The sequence below is a fragment of the Liolophura sinensis genome, chromosome 7 (assembly GCF_032854445.1).
Source record: "Liolophura sinensis isolate JHLJ2023 chromosome 7, CUHK_Ljap_v2, whole genome shotgun sequence".
Classification (NCBI taxonomy): domain Eukaryota; kingdom Metazoa; phylum Mollusca; class Polyplacophora; order Chitonida; family Chitonidae; genus Liolophura; species Liolophura sinensis.
The window spans coordinates 20536914-20562445 of NC_088301.1; the positions used below are offsets into that span (position 1 = coordinate 20536914).

Below are 25532 nucleotides of genomic sequence, written 5' to 3' on the forward strand. Positions count from 1 at the left end.
AAACCACTCAGTATCCGAGGATGAGCTGGAGAATGATAACGAGCCAGTCTCCGGGGAAGGAAACCAGCCAGTCCCTGGGGAAGGACACCAGCCAGTCTCCGGGGAGGAGTCGGAGAATCAAAACCAGCCAATATCCTGGGATGGAAACCAGCCAGTCTCCGAGGATCGAAGTCAGCCGCGGTCGGGGAATAAAAACCAGCCAGCCTCCGGGGATGGAAACCAGCCAGTCTCCGGGGAAGGAAGCCAACCGGGGACGGGGAATGGAAACCAGCCAGTCTCCGGGGAAGGAAGCCAGCCGGGGTCGGGGAATGAAAACCAGCCAATCTCTGGGAATGGAAACCAGCCAGTTTCTAGGGATGGATTCCAGCCTGAGTCGGGGTATGGAAACCAGCCAATCTCCGGGGATAGAAACCAGCCAATCTCCGGGGATGGAAACCAGCCAGTCTCCGTGGATGGAAACCAGGCTGAGTTGGGGAAAGGAAACCAACCAATCTCTGGTGATAGAAACCAGCCAGCCTCCGGGGATGGAAACCAGTCAGTCTTCAAGGATGGAACGCAGCCAGTCTTCACGCATGGAAACCAGCCGACGTCCGGGAATGGAAGCCAACCAGTCTCCGGGGGTGGAAACCAGCCGGAGCCGGGGAATGGAAACCAGCCAGTCTCAGGCGATAGAAACCAGTCAGAGTCGGAAACGGAAATCAACCAATATCTGGGGATGGAAACCAGCCAGTCTCCAGGGATCGAAGCCAGCCAGAGTCGGGAAATGGAATCCAGCCAGTCTCTGGGGATGGAATAAAGCTGGAGTCGGAGAATGGAAACCAGTCAGGTTCCAGGGATATACGCCAGCGAGAGTCGGGGGATGAAAACCAATCTTCTGGGATGGAACCCAACGAGTCTCCGGGGTTGGAAACCAGCTGGATTCGGGGAATGGAAACCAGCTAGTGCCGGGGGACGGAAATCAGTCTGTGATGTATTCTTATGTTGATATTTTCTAGAATTATTTTCACGCCGCCAGGATTATTTCACTTTCATATGGTTGCTGTAAGACTGATGTTTATGTTAGGAGAAAACCGCTCTGGTCTGGCTCTGGCTACTAATGTCGAGCGCACGAACAATAAGAGCGAACTAATCTGGAACACATTTTAACGCAAAAGCAAACAAGAAAAAAAAAACAGGATATAATATATTTTATGCTGATTTACTTTGAGCATTTCGCAGGACAGAACCAAAATACACTTTAAAAAATAGTTATAAATCTTTTTAACAAAATGAAATATTATTAAGAGGTCTACTTTAAATATTTTATTTAAATACAACGTACAACTCCGATAGCTCGATCTGAAGAGGCGTGGCATGCATAAGCATACTCATTTATAAATTTTGTGACAGTTCTAATCTTTAAAGAATAGTTTTAAGCAGCCAAATATAATTCTTTAAAGTACATGTACGCCTGGCCTAATTGATTAAGTAAATGATATTTAAGTATCTATTTTCATCCTTGAGGAGAAATCTAAAAAAAAATCTGCACATTCAAGGATTTCTTAACGTATTAACAAGGCATGTGTTTCTGTGACACACCCTTTAGACGAGGGCCTTTGCATAAGCATGCTATATAGTTCCGTAGAAATGGAAAATACTATCCAGCACAAAAATAAATTGTCCACATTTACAGACTGAGCTCTTTGTCGTACACAATATGTAGGGCTACCCGAACCATTTAATCGTCTCGCTTATTACATGATAAGGGGTAAGACACTCATTAATATACCTTTAAACACCGGCGAAATCCCTAACTGCGTACCGCACGCACAGGCAGAAAACGGTTACAAACGTTAACGGGAACACGTGCAATCGTCGCTCCCGATTGGTTAAAATTGATAATATAATGGCGCTTTCGGTTTTGTCAATGTGCACGTTTAGCTCACTGTAAAATGCAACATTTTGTCTATAAACCTCATAAAAATAAATAGGTACGCTTTATGTGGGATACTACTTTATCGCTTCAACTACACATTTGATCTAGTGTTGTTTTGTTTATTTTTTAATATAATCCGTAATTCTGGTAAAAGGATAGAAATTATAAGTTAGTAAATTGTTGAGTGGAATGTTCAGCACAAACAAGATAAACTGCCGTGCATTTCCCATGCCGCTTTTTCTCAGTAATATAATTTATATGTGAATATTAACACATGAGAACCAAATACAATACAGTATTAAGATTTTCCCTGCATGTTAAAAATGATTAAGTATGAAAGATTAAGATTAAAGATTACAACAGAGAGAGTAAAACCAGAGCAGTCAGGACTGTGTGCTAGTAAGCAAATGGTCGCACTAACCAGTAAAATATGGACAACTTTCCTCAGCTTTTTTTATTTTAACTGCTCATGTATATATTTTTAGGAGCAAATTACACGTCCCATAGCATCATGGGTTAAGCAGATTAAGGAATATATTAGACGTCACTAGTCTAGAATTACTAAAAATGCAGTATTGTCATCACATTTAACATAAAAACGATTCCGCCCCAACTCAATGGGCATGTATAAAAAAATGTTGCACACAAAGTCCCAATTTCCCCGGATTTGAAAAGATATCACGTCAACCTCAACCAAATTAATGTGTTGCAAAATTGTATAATTAAAGCATCAAGAAAATCAAGTTAAAAAGTAAAAACAAAACTTGTATTTGAACACTAGCTGTTCTTTTAACATTGTTCTATGCTGTGGAGTGATCCCGCTTTAATTGTATAAGTCATGTGTAAAGTTCATATTACAGTAATCATGTAATAGTGAAACGTTACCGTCTAATGTAGTTTACACCAAAGCTGCCCAGTATACTGTTCGCTCCTGCCTTTGCGATGACGTTTAGTGGACGATTTGGCGACTTATTTTACTCATTAATTGCAAGAGGACAATGGTCGATTCAGCGCATATTTTTCGTTCCTGCCTTTGTGGTGACGTTTAGCGACGTATTTAACTCATTATATATACTCAAAACAAATATAAACGCGCTAAGTAAATTTATATTGTTTTTCCCCAGCATTAAATAACGTGTTGACTCAACAATTAGGGCAAGTATTCATTATCAACTGTGACTTCAGTTTCCACGAGATTTTCGCACTTTAGACAGAGTGATCAATAATCGCAGCACTCAGTACCGAATGTCCACCGTTTGCAGCACAAAGAGCGTGAACTGTGATTACCGATTTCTCGCAGTTTTCACTCAGCCATACCTCCTGGATTATTGTCCTAAAATGTGAAAATCTGGAGGAAATTGAAGCCACAATTGATAATGAATACTTACCGTAATTGTAGAGTTAACACGTTATTTAATACTGAGCGAAACAAAAATAAAACGGCATCATGCGGCCATATTTTTGTTCAGAATGACTGCAATAGAACAATGGTCATGTCAGCCTAGAACCGAGTCGCCCTGAAGCGGGAAGAGGTACACCTGTCCCTGTTCCGCTACTGTTATGCGCTTGGAACTGGATTAATTAGCGGGGACTTCTCGTTGACTTGGACTCCCTCATACGGCTGTTTATGGCGATACAGGATATAGTGCTGTGTGATAAACAGCAAATCAAATAGCACTGAGAACAGGCCCAATCCGAATTTGGTGGGGTTACCAAACAACGAGCCCCAGTCATCTGTGAATGAAATAAGTCAATACAATATAACATATTCTGAACAGTTATAACATATTCTGAACGGCCAACAAAACTTTTTTAAAAAGTTATTGATAAGTCTTGTAAGGTTTCTAATTTGATATTTGACCATCAATCATCGAATTCTCTGCCAGAAAAATTATTACTTGTAGCTATTTTTTTTTTGGGGGGGGGGGGGGAGAGGTCTGCTGCCAAAGTGCTGCTCACCAGTAAGTGCCAAATTACAGTTGTATACAGTCACACAATGTTACCAATTGTCAAGTCCTTTCTTTACTGTTGTCAGTACAAAAAATCGTGTTTCGTTCAAATATTCCTAATAATTACCTTCCAAACAACTTCATCATTTCACCAAAAATTAGCACTTGCAATATAACTGTTTATATGTACAGAGAAATGACTTGGTATACTCACCATTATTATAGGCTAGCAGAAACATCTGTAACATACTGAGGGAACCACCTGTAAAATCTAACAACACATTCCCTATACTCCAGCCCACTGTACTCTTTCTTCTGTAATTCATCCAGGCCTAGGGAGTAAAGATTGAGTAAGTTAGTGTTTGGGGTTTAACGTCGTACTTAACAATTTCTGAGTCACATAACAATGAAGGAGTCCCTAGAGTGCATGTAGGTGTAATGTGCCTGCTTGTTAAAGGACGGATTTCCAGCTTCACTGAGACGACTGACCGAAGGCAAGTTAGCTGCCCCGCCAGAGCCATTATACTGACATGGGTCAAACAATTGTTGCACTATCCCCTTAATGCTGAACTCCAAGCGAAGAAGCTACAACTTCCTCTTTTAAAGTCTTATGTGTGACCCGACTAAGGATTGACCCTGGATCTACCGCTCCCCTAATGGACGCTCTAACAGCTGTGCTATCGAGGCCAGTAAGGGATAAAGATAATAATTTATTTATCCGATTGGTGTTTATGCCGTACTCGAGAGCATTTCACGATGACGGCCAGCAGTATGGCGGGAGGAAACGGGCAGAGCCTCAGGGGAAACACAAGTCCATCAGCAGGTGGGTGTAAGATCGAGATTGCTGAAAGATCACCTGCTGAACTAGAACGCCATTGGGTTTGGAGAATTGCACTGGCCGATGAATTTGGTTAAAATTTAATTATAAAACACCAGTATTAGGGAATACACTTTCGAACAACTGGACCCGGGGTTTCACTCATCCCCAAACCTAATCAACATCATCAAAATGACTACGACTGCATTTTGGTAATCTTTGAGTACGTATACATGTACATTCACGTTCTTAAACACTAAACAAATATTTCCTGTATTGATTTCATTGATGTTTCACTGTGTACTCAGGAATAATATTTCTCTTTTACAACGGCGACCAGCATTATGATGGGAGGAAACCCGGCTAGGGAAACTCAGGCGCATCCACAGGTTGGTAAGTAAAGTAAGCAAGAAAACTCACCTGAGGTACATATTTAATCAAGGTTACTCCCAACTTGACAAAGGAGAAAAAGTACAGGTATTCAAGCCAGGTGATTTTCTTGCCAATGGTGACAAAGAGAGAGATCAACACAAATGACCAGGCAGAGATCAAAATGACTATACACACCCGGGAGACCCTCTGACCACCTCTCTGTAACGCAACAGGACAGAATAAATGAATCATTTCCCGACTGATTTACTGACAAATGATCTACATTGAAAAGCACAAATGAAGGTAATCTTAGTAGAATTTCTTTTAAAATGCGGCGTTCCAACGGTGTCAACCGTGGAATTTAACTAGTCTATAAAAAATATGTCAAGTATAAAACTGCGTTGCGTATCGATTTTCGAGTACACCAGTCCAATGGAGATAGGACATGCGATACTGCATGCTATTTGTCACATTGTACAAATCACATTGGACAAATAGCATCGTTTGATCTCGGCTTATAAAACTGACTTTTCTTATTTCTATTCTTCTTTTCGAATTCTTCGAGTCGATAGGACAAATCTAATCGTATGAACAAGGCTATATTATATTAGTCCCGTCCAACCGGTGCTATTTGTCAAATGCTACAAATCGTGTGAAACAGCGTTTGTGCTATTTTCCTGTGAATAGTCGAATTTGATCAAACATATTCACATCCTTGAATGAAGCAACAACATCAATTTTACAAGTATGCAAGAAAGCGGTCCGAGTTATTAAGTCAGTTAGTGACAACATTCACGATACATGGATTGTAAAACCCTTTAGAATGGCCACATATACTTGTACTTCGTTAGTGGGTATTTTTTATATACTCAGAACCGCTTAACAAATTCGGAATAGTAAATCACACAAACAGCACACACGATTCGATTACTGACAAATTGACCAAGAGTCTGAGACTGTGGAGTAAAATAGACTGGACAGAAAACACATCAAAATCCACCTGCAAATTACATTGTTAAATTTACAATGAAGCCACACACTGGAGGTGGGGTGGGGCAATGGCAGAGTACAAACCTCAAAGCAGAAGCACTGTGATATGGTAATGACAGTGAGCAGCAGCGCATGTAGGGCGAAGATCACATCATTTAACTGCACTGGAATCTGTCCCCGTGGGTGCAGAGCTTCATACTGTGCCTGGAGTAGAATGAACCAATGAAAAGTTAGACACAGGCAGTTAGGAGGTTTGGGGAATACATATTTTTTATGTGAACAGTTCTGAACCCCTGAACCAGGTTTTGTTTATTTATTTATTGTGTGTGTGTGTGTGTTGGGGGGGCTCCTTCTGATTGTCACTTAGCGCCATACTCAGGAATTTTCACATGTGCGATGGTGGCACATAGCAGGTCGATCGTTTAGAATAGGGGACTAGTTAGGTTGGTGTATCCCATTCTGAGTTTACGTGTACATCATAATGAGAATCAACTCACCTGTATATCTGAAACTACGGGTTGATGAGATCTTGTACACCAACCTATACTTCTGAACGTACATGTTATGTATTTACCTGTGTTTCCGAATCTACATCTAGCACCATGATGACGATCTATCGACTTACCTGTATATCTGAAACTACGGGTTGATGACATCTTGTATACAAACCTATACTTCTGAATGTACATAATGATGACAGTCTATGCACTTACTAGTGTTTCTGAATGTACATACATAATGATGACAGTCTATGCACTTACCTGTGTTTCCGAATCTACATCTACACCATGATGACGATCTATCCACTTACCTGTATATCTGAAACTACAGGCTGATGACATCTTGTATACAAACCTATACTTCTGAATGTACATAATGATGACAGTCTATGCACTTACCTGTGTTTCTGAATGTACATACATAATGATGACAGTCTATCCACTTACCTGTGTTTCTGAATCTACATCTACACCATGATGACGATCTATCCACTTACCTGTATATCTGAAACTACAGGCTGATGACATCTTGTACACCAACCTATACTCTGAATGTACATAATGATGACAGTCTATGCACTTACCTGTGTTTCTGAATGTACATACATAATGATGACAGTCTATGCACTTACCTGTGTTTCTGAATGTACATAATGATGACAGTCTATGCACTTACTTGTGTTTCAGATCTACATCTACACCATGATGACGATCTATCCACTTACCCTGTATATCTGAAACTACGGGTTGATGACGTCTTGTACACCAACCTATACTTCTGAGTGTACATAATGATGACAGTCTATGCACTTACCTGTGTTTCTGAATGTACATACATAATGATGACAGTCTATGCACTTACCTGTGTTTCCGAATCTACATCTACACCATGATGATGATCTATCCACTTACCTGTATATCTGAAACTACGGGTTGATGAGATCTTGTACACCAACCTATACCTCTGACTGTACATATTAATGACAGTCTATGCACTTACCTGTGGTTTCCAAATCTACATCTACACCATGATGACGATCTATCCACTTACCTGTATATCTGAAACTACGGGTTGATGACATCTTGTACACAAACCTATACTTCTGAATGTACATAATGATGACAGTCTATGCACTTACCTGTGTTTCTGAATGTACATACATAATGATGACAGTCTATCCACTTACCTGTGTTTCTGAATCTACATCTACACCATGATGACGATCTATCCACTTACCTGTATATCTGAAACGACGGGTTGATGACCTCTTGTACACCAACGTATACTTCTGATGTACATGATGATGACTGTATATGCACTTACCTGTGTTTCCGAATCTACATCTACACCATGATGACGATCTATCCACTTACCTGTATATCTGAAACTACGGGTTGATGACGTCTTGTACACCAACCTATACTTCTGAATGTACATAATGATGACAGTCTATGCACTTACCTGTGTTTCTGAATGTACATACATAATGATGACAGTCTATGCATTTACCTGTGTTTCTGAATGTACATACATAATGATGACAGTCTATCCACTTACCTGTGTTTCTGAATCTACATCTACACCATGATGACGATCTATCCACTTACCTGTATATCTGAAACGACGGGTTGATGACCTCTTGTACACCAACGTATACTTCTGAATGTACATGATGATGACTGTATATGCACTTACCTGTGTTTCCGAATCTACATCTACACCATGATGACGATCTATCCACTTACCTGTATATCTGAAACTACGGGTTGATGACATCTTGTACACAAACCTATACTTCTGAATGTACATAATGATGACAGTCTATGCACTTACCTGTGTTTCTGAATCTACATCTACACCATGAAGACGATCTATCCACTTACCTGTGTTTCTGAACGTACATACATAATGATGACAATGTATCAACTTACCTGTAGTTTTGACAATACATGTTGATGACATCTTGTATACCTACCTACATTTCTGGATATCCATGGTGATGACGTTTCCTTACATATCCTAAATGACCCTAAATTTCGTCCATGACTAACTTGCCCATTTTTCCTGATTCTGAGACTTCTACTGAGTTTAGAAAGGTGTTTTGAGGTTTGCTTTGAACACGAGATGATATTTTACTGGAAAATTGTAAGTTTCAGCATCAAAATAACATTCTGTGACATTTATTTGTCTCTACAAATGTACTTTTATTGGCGAACTTTTAGATCATTTAGTGTAATTTTGAACCTGCATGATGATGACAGCCTGTCCTGATTTACCTGTAATTCTCTACCTGTATGATCATCACTACCATTCACTCACCTGGATTTCAGGAAACCAGTAGAGGCCCACATTGAACACAGAGTAGGAGATAAAGCCAGTCAGGTTAAGGCCAAGGTAATCAAAGTTCAGGCCCACTACACTGTAAATAAACAGCAGGTTATGCTACAGATCTAGCTGGTTTTTTTTCTTTGTTGTCTTATTAGTTTTCTTGAAAAATAAAAAGTACAGCACACTTCAAAAACATTTTTAAAACCAGGTAAGCAGTATTGTTCTGAAGTGTGAATTACAATGCATAATGATCATTTTACTTGATAACACCTGAACAATTAGGTGTTTACAATAAAGATTCTCCTGGAATCCCTATTATAGGTACTTTGAGCGAGTTAATTTTTGTGATTATGGACTCGTACAAACATCAAGAAACATGAGCAATCAGCTTTGTACTCGTATAAAGTTTCTACAAGAGCTACAAGAGCAATCGTTTCCAGCCTTATATACCAGTAAATTTCATCCAAAACTGGGGGGGAAATAAATCCACAATTTTATACCAGTTTATAAGCCTAACTTACTTATTCCGAAAATAGCATCAATTTTTAAAACAAGTATCTCTTTACTGATCAATGTAGCATACATACATACATATAAGTGTAAAAGATTACTGTCTGCGTTTGACCAAATCTTACCTTTTGCGTCTGAAGTTCTCTATAACCTGGGGGTAGAATGAGACGGACCATGCCACGAAGTAGAGCCATCCTATGACAGCACTGACGGTGACCACAATGCTATTGTGTACTATATCAATCCTCACAAAAGTGTCATCAGCACTGCAAAGACAGACACAAAAACTTAATGCGTCTATGAAATCTTATCTCCTTACCTCCACTCTGCTACCTCTTGATGGGCTTAATATCACCTGACAATCAACTCATCTTATTTTGCAATGTTTTTTTTTTCAGAAAATCCAGAAGTACCACAATCACTTTAATACACAGGTAATTTAATGCCATGAGATCACATCACTTACAGACAGGGCATGCCAAAATATGTCTCCAAGCAGGCGCAGCATAAGTTGGTTGGATCTGATCTTGTTTTAAGCCCAGGTTAAAAGTCTTATGAATGCTGGTACAAATACTGAAAACTTTTTATATTTTCGTGAATCTTGTGGTTTTAGGTGACATTCTAAAGCATTAATCAAATGCAGCAGATGGAAAAAAGGAACTGTAGGATTTACAGAATGTAGAATGGTCGTGTGTTCACACAAGCATAAATGCTGTTAGCAATGAAGATTAACTGATTCATTACTGGTTGATTGGTATTTAAATCTTAATACCTCGTTCAAGAATTTTTCACTTATTTGACAGCGGTTTATGGGTGGTAGAAACCCAAGTGCCTAACACAAATCACAGACCTTCGCAAGCCAACTAAAAAACCTGCTCACTTTAAAGAGCAACCAAAACCAGTTTTAAGAAGAGAATGCCAATGCAATACAACTCATAAGTGCAGAACAAAGCTAGAAGGCACAGAAATGTATAAGCACACCTATATATGCACTCCTCATGAATATTCATATGATTATTTTTGAACTGTGACATAGAAGCTCCATATGTTTACATGTTAACAAGAATTTATTTAGCACCCATGACCCAGTCTACTATTTCTGACCAATCGTACTGCCCCAATTTCAATTCTTCCGTGCAATATTAATTTCAAGTCAGCTGTTATCTGTTTTTATATAAGGGCCCAAGTAATTTCATCATACTGTGTATTAGATTTGTCAATGATAACTCTTACACAAACAATATCTGCTCCCATAACTTTCCAGCACAGGAATTTCATTCACGTTAATTTGCTAATTATCACACCACGAGTTTGTTTGGCATTCTAAACACTAGCTTTGTTCTACAGAAACATATACAAAAATGTAGGCTTTGTTGTAACAATCTTTTTTTCCTTTAACAGGCCTCCAAGTGAAAAAGAATCCAAATTATCATTTCCAAATTATTCCCCTCTAAATATTACCATGTACACTGTCACTTGTTACCAAGGAAACTTGTTTGCATGTATTTCTATTGCTGTCTTTATCTATGACTATTGGACACCAGAATTACACAAACAGAGAAAAGTTTGCCACTACATTTATATGGTAGTTCACCAGTCTGTACTCCCTCTGGTCTGATATAAGGCCACTCAGGTCATGTGACTAAAAATACACAAGATGATACTGAGGAATTATGGGAAAGGATTTGAAGCCTGCACGTCACAATCAGCAAGTACATGGTCTGATAGGTCACTGGAGCGACGTTAAAAATACACAAGGCAATACTGAGGAATTATGGGAAATAGTTTGTAGCTTGCTTGTCACAATCCGCAAGTGCAAAGGTCATAAGTGTGACGGTAATAAAAATACACAAGGCGATACTAAAATATTATGGAAAATAATTTACAGCCTGCATATCAAATTCAGTATGTACACAGGTCACTGGGGCAATGGTAATAAAAATATATAAGGTGATACTAAGTAATTATGGGAAATAATATGCCACAATCAGCAACAACACAAGTCACTGGGGCGATGGTAATAAAAATACACAAGGTGATACTAAGTAATTATGGGAAATAATATGCCACAATCAGCAACAACACAAGTCACTGGGGCGATGGTAATAAAAATACACAAGGTGATACTAAGTAATTATGGGAAATAATATGCCACAATCAGCAACAACACAAGTCACTGGGGCGATGGTAATAAAAATACACAAGGCGATACTAAGTAATTATGGGAAATAATATGCCACAATCAGCAACAACACAAGTCACTGGGGCGATGGTAATAAAAATACACAAGGTGATACTAAGTAATTATGGGAAATAATATGCCACAATCAGCAACAACACAAGTCACTGGGGCGATGGTAATAAAAATACACAAGGTGATACTAAGTAATTATGGGAAATAATATGCCACAATCAGCAACAACACAAGTGACTGGGGCAATGGTAATAAAAATACACAAGGTGATACTAAGTAATTATGGGAAATAATTTGCCACAATCAGCAACAACACAAATCACTTGGGCAATGGTAATAAAAATACACAAGGTGATACCAAGTAATTATGGGAAATAATTTGCCACAATCAGCAACAACACAAATCACTGGGGCAATGGTAATAAAAATATATAAGGTGATACTAAGTAATTATGGGAAATAATATGCAACAATCAGCAACAACACAAGTCACTGGGGTGATGGTAATAAAAATACACAAGGTGATACTAAGGAATTATGGGATATAATTTGCCACAATCAGCAACAACACAAGTCACTGGGGCGATGGTAATAAAAATACACAAGGTGATACTAAGGAATTATGGGATATAATTTGCCACAATCAGCAACAACACAAGTCACTGGGGCGATGGTAATAAAAATACACAAGGTAATACTAAGGAATTATGGGAAATAATTTGAAGACTGCATGTCACAATCAGCAAGTACACAGGTCACTGGGGTGATGTTTAAAAATACACACGACAATATTAAGGAATTGTGCAAAATAATGAATAGTCGGCACGTCACACTCAGCAAGTACATGAGCTGTCAGTTTTGGCACACAAGAGTGTGGCACACTTCTCCCCATTTATGTACTTTTCATGACATAAAATGTGGTTAAACCACTTGCACATCACACTTACTGATCAATTTCCTCTGATGAAGTATTGACACCTAGAATGATGGCTCCTGCCCCCAGGGCATGGACGCTGATAGGTACTCCCTCTGATGTGTTACCTAGTATGGTGACATTAGGTACTGGGGCAAGCAGCCCTGACGTGAAATCACTGATGGTATCCCCAGTCTGATAGGTGAAGTCAATAACTGCATCCTCAGCTAACTGTGAACTGAAAAATTGAAAAGGTACAAGAATGTGAAGAGTATGGTTTTAAGCAAAACGAAGAAGGATATGCTAAAAAGTAAACAAGAAAAAATTTCTCATATTTAAGGTACATTTTATATATTTCTTAATAAACACTCTACTTTACGCAAATTTCCCATCAATAGTCAGAAATATTCAATAATGGTGTCATCAATGAACTAAATGGGAACACTGGATCAACTTAGCATTCCCAATATTGGCCCTCTCTCCTAATAAAGTTGTTTTGACAGCCAAAACCGTTGATGTCACTACAGTAGGCCAATTAATATCTGGGGGTCTTTTTCATGCCCAAAGAAGACAGTTGAGAAGCTTCTTTTACTGTTATATGTTAGGCCACATCATATACTCCATATTAAGAAATAAAGATCGACAAAGTGGTTCATGTATTCTTTAAGTACAACATGAAAATTAAGTACACAACAATACATGTAAATGGCCTGATGATAAGATTATAATCCAGAAGCAAAATTTATCCATATCACTGCATGTATACATGTACACTTCATGTTTATTACAATGTAGGCATGCATTGAATAAAAAACAAATAAAAATAATGAATAAAACTTATGCTTATTTAATTCTGTATATCAATCATTATGACATTCTTGCGGAGACATCACAATTAATGTCTTAAGCATATTAAATAAACAGTCCCCACACTATACTATACGTCATACCACACATCAAAGCGGTTCCTTAACCAAATTACAACCTTCTGAAAGAATGAATGATTATGGCTTACCATTACTTCGGTCATACTGAGGTTATATCACGTCATTTTATTATAAACATCTGTATTACCTTGGGCTGATGTTGAAGGTTGCATAATGTCCCACCTCAAGACTAAGCTGTGATACTGAGAAACTCAGTGTTACATCTGACAGAGCTGGGAAAATGAAAGCAATTAAAAGATGCAGATAGTGGACATACATGCGCAGTCTGTACCTGTATCATGCATATGGGGGAATTGTGAAACAACTACCGGTATCAGTTTCTGTTTTCCATCACGCTTTGGTGGTAATTTAACTGTGTCATTTATGCCGTTAAATAGTCTAATTTAGTTCCAGTTTCTTTAAAAATGAATCATTCTAGGCCTAATTAAGAATCTTGTAAATTTATGGCCAACTAATTAAGATCTTGCTATAACTTCATTTCAACATTTAATTTACGTGACATTGTCTTTTTTTGTTTTTATCAGAGCAAGTTATTTCCCTGGCATAAATGTAATGTGGCTTCCACAGTAACTTTACTAAAGCCGTTACTTTCGCCTTCAAAATGACGACAACGAACATTTTACCTGGGTCTAAGTATTAAAAGATGCCGGATTGTTTACTGTGTAATATTGTAAGCTACACGTACGGGGTTCACTATTAGAGGCTATTGAAGCAGAAGTTAGAACCTTAAAGAACCAGGTGTTCAAACCTACCTTGTCCCAAACACAAACAAAAACATAACAACCGCGTTGTTCTCCTGAGGTCACCCATTTTTGTCCGCACATGTGTTCTTTCCTATCTTCAAGTTACATGTAGCTCACACACTCCTGTCACTTTCGCCATGTCTATATCATGTGACCGATGAAAACTATGTACTACCACCAGGGGGCGCCACGATTACAACAACAACAACGCTGTAGGAAATGTCGGCGATCAGGTGAAGTTCCTAGGTTGACAGGGAGAAAGTCAGTCTTCTGAGTCTTTATGGCATAAGAGCGAAATGTTGAGAAGATCATGTTTTCATACTATCGCCATACATTTCTGAAGCCATGCCAATAACAGTTAAGCTTATATAACAAGTTGAATCAACCAACCCTCTGCTCAGATGATCGTGCGATTGTCACAGCTCCATTAGGCGCCCAGTGGTCGTCCAGCAAAGTTACGCAGATATGACATTGAAAATAAAAAGGGAATAGTAGAGAATTGGTTGGTGTAAGGTTGTAGAGTGACGTACATTCATTAAAGACACTGATTTTAACAATGAGCATGGAGGTAGAATGATCTGTACAGAAAAACTGAGAAAACGTGTTTACAATATGTAAACAAACATATTTTCAGACTGTTTACAAGTAAATAGTAAAATTACCCACGTTATCCTTTTGTTTTAGCTACATTCGAGCATATATAGTCCTTATCTCCTGGTGTACAGTATAATTTCTGCTTTCTTTGTTCATTGTCAACGAAATTTTGACGAACAATGTCAGCCACACCTCTTCTCTATTCACGCTTTCACACTTACAGGGATGGCCACCAATGGTTACGCACTTTTTCACCTGTGTTGTAGACATTGCCCCCAGAACATCTGGACAGACACATGTACTGCCAACAAAAAATACTGATGGACAGAGATAGACTATTGAAGGGTAACAAATCACCCACAACTTCAGGAAAGATAAAGCAGGGAAATCTGGTGTTTGTCCAGATGTTCTCAGTGCAATGTCTACAACGTATGGGACATAAGCACTTCTCACATACACATTGGCGGCTATCCCGGTAAGCATGAAAGCATGAACAGAGAAGAGGTGTGGCAGACTTTGTGCATCAAAAGATTGTTGACATTTACCAAACAAGGGAGAAATTTAGACTGTAGACAAGGACAGAAGGGCTATACATGCTCGCATATAGCTAAAACAAGTGATAATATGCATAATTTAGATTCACCAATGTTGTTTGGAGAGTCTTGATTTTTTCAGATGGAGTGACTTCTGACTCTGCAGCATGCCATTAGGCCTATCACAATATCTGCTGCAAGTTTTGGTCAGAATAATCGGACTACATAATTCATGACGAATCCTGCGATACGCTAAACCTTTAGCATCAAGCTGAGAATCAAAAAATCAATAGATGTCATAACTCTTCAGACTTTTAGCCCAAGATTGCTCTGATATTAGGTTTGACTAAAGTTTTGATCAGCCAAGGATGACCCCAAACCGACGTCAGAGCATGCTCCATTTAAAAGCCAGATGTGTTGACCTGCCCTTGTCAAATATATTGTAGAGCCATTCAGTACAGACTGTCAGTACAGCCATTTGCCTGGAGGATCTCCTAAAAAAAATCGCGCCCACACGGCCTTGGAAATAACCAATCAACATTGTACTTGTGATACATCAACAGACAAAAAGATAATGAACACAAGTGTGTGCAGGAGAGACGTGTCTGATGGGTAATTTTTGTCTTAAACGCTATGACAAGCTACAACGGCAACTGCATCAGGTTTTTAAATGGAGCTTGCTCTGACGTTGGTTTGGGGCCATCCTTGGCTGAACAAACTTTTGCCAAACCTAACATCAGAGCAATCTTGGACTATGGACAGTTTCCAACACTCATCGTGTGACAGGGCTTATATTTTTTAAAGAGCATGAATGTCACTTTCTGAAATGAGAAAGTGTTTTTTTACAAACATGTAACATTACAAGATTTATGTGACACCATTGTCAAATCCTGGGAAAGCATTCATTTTTATTTCAGTTTGTTTTGTTTTTTGAAGGTGTGCTCAGGTAAGGCTACTGTCATCCTGCAGCCAACTGTCTAATATCTGCTGCAGACACAACTCAAACAGAACAGCAATCACAAGGATACATCGTGGACTTTACGCTAAGATGTACCCGACCATGCTGGTGCAGCCTGATGGATCAACGATAAACATTCGACATAAGGTTCCAGTCAGGATAATAAAGGTGAATGCTCAAACAGCATGTCATTGTGATGCTTTATATAAAGCTCATGACTGTTTCAATTAGTTTACATGAATTCTCAAACTCTTTCACATTCTCGGTTATATCTAACCATTTACATACTGATCCATTCTTAATCATGATATTTGCTTAATTATTTTATTTTATTATTATCATGTTTGTTTAAGACATTGTAGTCCATGGAATGTAGAAATACACAAGAAACTATAAAGCAAATAATAACAATACATAGGTGGACACCAAATTGAAGATATTGCCATGAACATGAAATATTTTCTTACAGTTAAAAAATAAACTGGTATCAAACCAGTATTTATTTATTTCCTCATCTTTTGTTGCAGCTACCTGTTGATTTAAACAAACTGAGCCCAGAAGAGAAACAAGCTAGGCTGAACGAGAGAAGGCCGAAGACAAAAATTGTAGTTGAAGAGGAATTTGATGACGAATTTGATTCTAGAAACTATCGGACAATGGGCAAAAAGTGAAATATGAATTTTGACAGATTTGCTTTGTGTATATTGAAAAATTGGGTGTGTCATCATGGGCAAGAGGGGAGAGTAGTTGATGGTACAACTGTATGTTCATGAGGTACATGTTTGGCTGCCTTAAATTCAAGTGGAGTTGGTAAAGTCTCCAACAGACGAAAAATAGCAAGATTCTTCTGTCAACCATCAATGTTTCACATATGTATTGTCATCTTGCTGTGAATCACGAACTCCATTCATAAAGTTCTTTCAATATAGCACAGTGCAGATGTAATGATGTTGTAACTAGGTGAATGATGTGTGTGTGGCAAACCACAATTGCCTCTTTCATAGGTGAAGAATGTTTTTTGAGGTTTAATAAATTAGTGTCATATTTTACTTTTGTGGTGTCCAGCAATCTAATCTAATCTAATCTTCATGTATTCGCCCGACCAGGTACTTGATAGGTAACTCCAAATACATATAGGTTTCCTATTTTTTGTAGCTCTCCTCTCTGCAGGAGTCAGCCACACTGCTTTTAATATGTGTGTACCAAATTTGAACCAGTTGAAATGGAAAGATAGTTTATATATTTTCAAGGTCCCAGATGTGCCTTGTCCAAAACAGAGTATGCACTCTGATGCACTCCAAACATGTCATCAGTGTGCATCCTGTCCAAACATGTCATCAGTGTGCATCCTGTCCAAACAGGTCAACAGTGTGCATCCTGTCCAAACTGACCAATAGTGTGTGTCCTATGCAAACAGGTTAACAGTGTGAATCCTTTAAAAACTGACCAACAGTGTGCTTCCTGTGAAAACAGTGTGCATCTTGTTCAAACAGGTAAACACAAATGCATCCTGTCCAAACAAGTCAACATTGTGCATTCTGTCCAAACAAGACAGCTGTGTGCATTCTATCCATACATGTCAACACATGTGCAAGTGGGTATCCTCTCCAAACAGGTTAACGGTGTGCATCCTGTCCAAACAAGTCAGCAGTGTGCATCCTGTCCAAACAGGTCAATACATATACATCCTGTCCAAACAGGTCAACACATGCATCCTGTCCAAAAAGGTCAATACATATACATCCTGTCTAAACAGGTCAACACATATGCATCCTGCCTAAATAGGTTAACAGTATGCATTCTGTCCAAACAGGACAACTGTGTGCATCCTGTCCAAACAAGTCAACAGTGTGCATTCTGTCCAAACAGGACAACTGTGTACATTCAGTCTAAACATGTCAACACATGTGAATCCTGTCCAAACAGGTCTACAGAGTATATCCTGTCCAACCAGTGTGCACCTTTTCCGAACAACAACATGCACCCTGTCCAAAGGGGTCAATAGTGTACACTCTCTTCAAAGAAGTAAATAGTGTGCTTTGTGTCGAAGTGGGTCAACAGTTTGCGCCCTGTTCAAACAGGTCAACAGTGTGCGCCTTGTCAGTACAGCTAAACAGTATCCAGGGTATTTAAACAGGTCAGTAGTTTCTCTGGTTGAGGGCTAGTATTGTCTGTGTGGCTCGCACAAACTTCATACACCAAAATACTCTCCTAGACACGGTGTCATTAAACAGATATGTCTCGTATTTCAGTTCAATTTATTTATGTCATTGGTGTTTTGTTTTTGTTTTTTTTGCTGTACTCAAGAACATTTCAATTGGCGGCGGCCAGTATTATAGTGGGAGGGAACCGGGCTAAGCCTGTGGGAAACCCGCAACCATCTGCAGGGTGCTGACATTCCTTCCCACGTACGCCCGGAGAGGAAGCCACCAGGAGTTAGACTTAAACCCAGCGACTGCATTGGTGAGACACTCTTGGGTCATTTAAATTAAAAGAACCACTTTTAAATAAATTACACATCATCAAAGAAAATTTGCTGATGTGATTAATAAAAAACTTCCAAATATGGGTTTCACATTATACGTTTTATTTTACAGTGAACAAAATGCAAATTAAGAATAAGAGACTAAGAGACGTTTTAGAAATTGGCCTTGCGGTTATTCACGCGGAACGGCCTCATTGGTTGACGGATGGTATGCGAATGTGTGTTTGGACGCATATATCCAGTGGCCTAGTAGTGGTTAGCGTGCTAGCCTGTTCCATAGAGCACCGGGATTAATTTTAGACCAGAATTTTACAAGCTTCTTAGCCAGATGAAGTGGTCTCCCCTTGTCCTTTCCTCTCACCCCACAGTGGTCACCATGTAATTGAAAATAATGTTTTGAGTTACATGTAGCGCACCTGTCAAATAATTCCTTCTATAAACACATGGAAGATAATGCCTTTGGTAATATTAGGCATCACGTCAACGCAAAGGTCATATCCCACTGTTACACAAACTTCACATATACGTACATCACGTCGCCTTATGGCACAATATCCCTGGGAGCGAAACGGTAATTTTATGAAACAAAGCTTCGTTACGTGATTGTTACATTGTGAGCATTTTGTGAAACGACCGAAATTCAAATTGGACTCGGCGCTGTGTTAGTCACATGATTGTTACAATGTGAGTATTTCATGAAAATGACCGAGAATCATTTTGGGCACGGCATTGTGTTAGTTGTGTGATTGTTGCAATGTGAGCATTTGGTGAAAGTAGCCGAAATTCAAATTGGACACGGCGTTATATAAGTTGCGCGATTTATAATCATTTTTACATTATAAACATTTTATGAACAGGGCCGAAGCTTCAACACGACGTGGTGATAGTTGCGTTATTGTTACGGCGACTTTAATTGGAGTTTGGTCGACGGGATTTTGTTTATTTATTTATTTATTTGATTGGTGTTTTACGCCGTACTCAAGAATATTTCACTTATACGACGGCGGCCAGCATTATGGTGGGAGGAAACCGGGCAGAGCCCTGGGTAACCCAGGCTGCTGGCAGGCCTTCCCACGTACATGGCCGTAGAGGAAGACAGCACGGGCTGGACGTGAACTGATCAACAAGACTAATGAAGCCAATATACTAATGTAGACTATGCAACCAAGCACAGTTGTCAACGTGGCGTGTTGTCACACAACTCTATAACCTACAGTATGCGCCACCTCGTGCATGGCTGTGCCTTTTCCCTGGTCACAGCGACCATCAGCAATGGGCCCAAGATAATCCAGTGCAGTGCCACTGGCCCCACAAACCTGCATTCTCAGAACAGCTGTGAAATTCCCTCGCCATAGATTAACTGTCAGACCAGACACATAAATGTGTTTACTCCTTAAGATAACTAACCCCTACGTCAAGCTGATTTTATGTCCTTAGCTCCTGATAGACAATAAGTAAGTATATATATGTATTTATCACTTTGATCTTTTATTATAGGCCTATACTAAGGATTAATTAAGGCTAAATGGATTATCTTGATATAAATTAAAGGACTTAACTGAAGTAAAGTCGAGCCTTTTATACTCCAGTATGCCCAACGTAAGCAAAAATGCATTTATTCCATAAAAGCATAAATAAATTCTCGTTTGATGCCAAATAGTATGATGCTCATATAGTATTAACAGTAGCGATTATATGATAAAAAAGCTGTAGGTGTATAACACATGTAACTGCTGCAGTGCATTATATATAGTGCAATATGTATATATATACATATATATATACACATGACGTAAAACCTCAAGCATACGTGCATGCATTCATTTTCAGAATCCTACAGGATGCTCAGATTTGTGGCTCTTGGTTGTCTCCTGGTTTCCGCCATCTGGTAAGGTATTCAGTATAGGAAAATGCATGTTCTTATAGTCCAACGTATTTGTATCCATAGATAAAAGTACAGATTAATACCTTACTGAACGCTGCTATTATTCAACCAAACTCTTTAAAATCTACTGTATACGAGTACTGAAGTGGTAGGTTTAAAACAGAGTGGTAAACACTTCATGTTCTTCGTGATTCTAACGGTCCACACATTCGATACCGAGTGCTGTGAACCGTGATTATCGCATAATGTTTTGACGCTGCCATAGCTCCTGGATTATTGGCCTTAAGTGTGAAAATCTGGTGGAAACTGATGCCCCAATTGACAGTGAATACCTATCCTAACTATTGAGTTAATACATTATTTAATACTGAGAGAATATTGCTCCGTGCGTTTATATTTGTGTTGTATATATATATTAAGAGGAGATAAGCGGTCCTGTCGGAATGGACAGTAGCTCAATCTTTACTGTATTCAATCTATTGCAATCTATACTGCAGTAAGGATTCAAAAGTACCACTCTGAATTTGCCCAGTAGAAGTCAAGCTAGTGGGAAACAAAACGAGAGATAGCTGTGATACTGGTGATTTGACTTAAGCATTCTTCAGTCATTAGAAGTAAAGTATACATTCATCTGTCACGAAAGTACGGTAAACCTACACATGTATCTGTCACAAAAGTACGGTAGGTCTACACATGTATATGCCACGAAAGTACGGTAGGCCTACACTTGTATCTGTCACGAAAGTACGGTAGGCCTACACTTGTATCTGTCACGAAAGTACGGTAGGCCTACGCATGTATCTGTCACAAAAGTACGGTAGGACTACACATGCATATGCCACGAAATTACGGTAGGCCTACACATGTATTTGTCACGAAAGTACGGTAGACCTACATTTGTATCTGTCACGAAAGTTCGGTGGGCCTACACGTGTATTTGTCACAAAAGTACGGTAGGCCCACACATGTATTTGTCACGAAAGTACGGTAGGCCTACGCATGTATCTGTCATGAAAGTACGGTATACATGTACCTGTCGCGGTGCATTGAGTTTATCCGGCTTTCATCCAACTGTAAACCAAATAGCAGTCATATGCTCAAAATAACAATCAAGCAAATCATATATAGATGCTCATTCTGTATGATAATTAATGTGTCCTTTCAAGATTTGCTCAAGATGTCTTTTTGAGAATCCATGCGGCTTGATGGGGGCCTCCTTAGCCGTGGTCGTTAGTATGCCAACTCGGCGCACAGACCGAGGATTATCTCACCAGTATTGTCGGTGTGAGTTCAAATTCAGCTCTTGCTGCATGTTGGCTTTCTCTCGTGGAAAGGCCTGTCAGCAATCTGTGGATGGTACTGGATTTGCCCCGGGCTCTGCCAGGTTTCCAGCTATAATGCTGTGCAGCCATTGTATATTCTTGAGTGCGGTGTAAAATAAATAAATACAGCTTTGTGTAAAACTAAATTTAGAGAGATTAAAATGGTTCTTTGAAAAACGATTTTTACTAAGTACATTTGTAATATTTTCAGGGCGGTGCCTCACGACAAGATAGCCAAGATTTTCGCAGATATGGACTACAATGAAAATGACGTAATCATACAAAATGAGATCATTTCATACATGGAGATATACAAGACAGGTATCCGAATAGGAACATCACTTCTTCTGAACGCTGACCCTTAAAAAATAGGCATATTTCCTATTCATTCACAAAACGGCCCAAACCGTCAAGGCTTTTCCAGAACTTGTAGTGAAAGTAATCTGTTCCCCGTGTAGTGCAGTTAGCGCATTGTTGACTCAGATTTCTATGCCATCCACGCATTCCCAGGAACTTACAGGCCCTGCATTGCAGAATTCCAACATTTTTTCTTTTGAGGTCTAAGTCTAAAAACTTTATATCGGCATATATTATGCCAAAATCTGAATATCATTAAGATAACAAATGTACAATAGAAAAATCACATCGTATGGATTGAAAGCTATTATCGATGTTATAGTTGTACTGATACGAGCCTACGGTATTTCGCAAATTTCATCACTGCACAGAAATAAAACTCTTTCTACAAACAGACGCTGTTTTAACTCTAAAATGTCCCTATCAGTCTGGTATACAAAACAAACACGTGTGCTTAGACTTGCTTGTCACATTTATTTTATTTTTTTTTTTCACTCGGTAGACCCACACGACAAGATTATTGTGAAGGAGAGATTTGTTAGGGTCTGGATGCAAAAGTACAAAGACACGACAGTGATGGCGCAGCACATCTACAGTAAACTGGATGCCAATGGCGACGGGATTCTCACTGACTCCGATATACCCATCCTGTTCTTCCAACTGGACAAAAACCGTAAGCGTTGTATTCCACGTGTAGGAGTTTTAACTTCATTTTCTGTCACCTTCATTAACTTGACCACTGAGGTCGCGTGTTCCCTCGTCGATGCTGCTGTGGCTATAAGTCAGTGGGCTTGTCAGGTATATATCTGGTGATGGTCGGTGGTTTATACTGTTCTTCACCCAGGCATAAACCTGCCAGCTCCACCAAACACTAATGATATCAATAAATAAACAAATAAATAAATAACTTCTTTTGATTTGGTTGGTTGTGTCGATCTATGATTTCTTATGTGCGACAGTTGATTATTTTCACGTATGTCAGATCTGATTGCATGGTCTATATCGTGGAATTGGTGGTTGCACCCTGATCTGTTTGTCTACTGGAAATAAATGTGGAAATTTTTCTTATCTTACAGACAACGGAATTGAATGGTTTGAATTCGAAAAGGCTTTTAACGCGGTATGTATTATTATGTATATAGATGTATTCTGGTCTTCTCATCTTACGAATTGTGGGATGGGGGGTTGGGGGGGGGGGGGGGGCGTGGCCGAGGTGGTTAACGCGCTAACGCAGCGCAATTGATCCAGAGCCTCTCACCAATGCGATCGCTGTGAGTTCTGGTCCAGCTCATGCTGGCTTCCTCTCCGGCCGTATGTCTGAAGGTCTTCCAGCAAATTGTGGGTTTCCCCTGGGTTCTGCCCGCTTTCCTCCCACCATAGAGTTTGCCGCCCTCGTATAAGTTAAATATTCTTGAGTACGATGTAAAACATTAATGAAATAAAGAAATAAATTATGACCTTACACATGTTTTTTGCGGTGAAACAGAGCACTGAAAATATAAGGGCTTCTCCTGAGGTGTAAAGTTAACACGGATTTGCAAGTGCATATACAGGTATCACGTATTTCACACACTGGAATACACAGACTGGAAAATCAAACTATTTTGTCTGTATTTCCAGTGGTACTCTGAGATCTGAGACTACAATCGTTGACGGAGTCTCTGAGGATAGAGTTTTCTCAGAATGGACATTTGACAACTGTATGCACCGCACTCACCCTGGGCCTTTTCAAATGTATATTGCCGGGAAATAAAAATTTATGTCTAACTGACAAGCATCATTTGGTGATTTTGTTCTTAAAGGGTGTAGTTTGACTCAAGTACATTATTGGCATGAGGCCGACTGGGACGTGCATGCTAGAGGAAAAAAGGTGGCCTAAATTAAGCCGGTTCTAAATTAGGGCGCCATGTTCTAGATCCAACAATTCTGGTGTCCTAAATTAGAACGGCTCGGTTTAGTCTATTGTATTTGTCCTTGCAAACGCAAAACGGCAATTGCCGCCTCGGATGCATAGTAATTCCTGAAGTGTCAAGTGTAAGTTCGTCTCCCGCAGTGGACGAATCAGTCGTCAGATCTACTAATGATGTGTAAACGCAAGCAGCCATAAATCGCGGTGAACTGAACGGTGCCTTTTTCAGTCCGTCAAATCGGCTGTAATGTAACCGCGGCTATTATCACCTTTAAACTAAGGATTTCTGTCTAACCTATGTATACGCCCATTTATCTTCTGGCTGGTACGGTTCCATATTTACGGAATAATCGAACTACAGCTGCATGGGAGAGAGGGCATTACGGGTACTAGGCCGAATAAGTCTATCTTTGAAGGCGACATGGATGTGGACCACACCCACTTGATGGATGTGGATGAGTGTTTGAAATTTACCTCTTGTAAATTCGGTTGTGTCCTCACTTTTGGAGGTGTGCTAAGTATACCTGATGAAATCTGTCAGTTTACTCCCGGCTCTATCATGTTCCTTCTTGTAATAAATCTTCCCGTCCATATTATAAGTACATACTGTTTGAGTATAGCGAGAGACAACTATCAAATGTATATATAAGCAAAATTATCCTCCGATTGAAGTAAGGTAGGTAATTGCGTTTTAGATGACCCATGATACATTTACTTCTATAAGGGTTTGAAATTTTATGAGAAGATAAAATGAAGTATAAACATCGAACACATATTAATTAACACAATATGTTTTTAATCAGTTAATACGGAGAAAGGCTGTGAAATCAGACGCGTACCCGTCATACACCAGAGCTCAGTCTCAAGGCTCGTATTACAACCCATCTTCCAACATGAAAAGATGGTTTGTTTACAAGGATGTTTTCCTGGACGGCAGAAACGATGGCAAAGTGATGCTTTAACTGGCAGTCATGAGAAAAACAGATACACTATCAATAACATAGATGAAGGGAAGAGAATTTATAAGGGTTACTCACTTATGCTCTCCCTAACAATTTATACACGTACCTATATTTTATAGTTCAAATAAGTCTGATATTTTGGATACAAAAGATTACAGCATGACTGATTGTGGAGTAAAACCATGTAAGTTTTATTTACCTCGGTTAGGGTCTTATTATAAACGTAGATAATAGAGCGGTGGAAATCCGTCCTGCAACAAGGCGGCACATTAAGGGCACTCTAAGGACTCCTTCGTCGCCATATGACTGAAAATAATTGCTAAGTATGACGTTACACCCTAAGCACTC

The 25532-nt window shown here is 39.3% G+C and overlaps 2 protein-coding genes across 2 annotated transcripts; one reads left to right on the forward strand and one right to left on the reverse strand.

Moving 5' to 3' along the window:
- Window positions 1–1597: 1597 nt before the first annotated feature.
- On the reverse strand, window positions 1598–14325 carry LOC135470279 (cystinosin-like). The gene is made up of 9 exons (XM_064749122.1): window positions 14189–14325; window positions 13564–13648; window positions 12524–12727; window positions 9508–9648; window positions 8864–8963; window positions 6128–6247; window positions 5102–5272; window positions 4079–4196; window positions 1598–3649 (listed from the first exon to the last, which is right to left on the reverse strand). The coding sequence occupies exons 1-9, from the start codon at window positions 14244–14246 to the stop codon at window positions 3474–3476; spliced, it is 1173 nt and encodes a 390-aa protein (XP_064605192.1). The 5' UTR covers window positions 14247–14325; the 3' UTR covers window positions 1598–3473.
- Window positions 14326–20105: 5780 nt separating this feature from the next.
- LOC135471879 (uncharacterized) lies at window positions 20106–24087 on the forward strand. The gene is made up of 6 exons (XM_064751288.1): window positions 20106–20203; window positions 20580–20637; window positions 22168–22277; window positions 22816–22986; window positions 23390–23433; window positions 23934–24087. Exons 2-6 carry the CDS (start codon window positions 20591–20593, stop codon window positions 23949–23951), a joined length of 390 nt encoding a protein of 129 aa, XP_064607358.1. The 5' UTR covers window positions 20106–20203; window positions 20580–20590; the 3' UTR covers window positions 23952–24087.
- Window positions 24088–25532: the final 1445 nt, after the last annotated feature.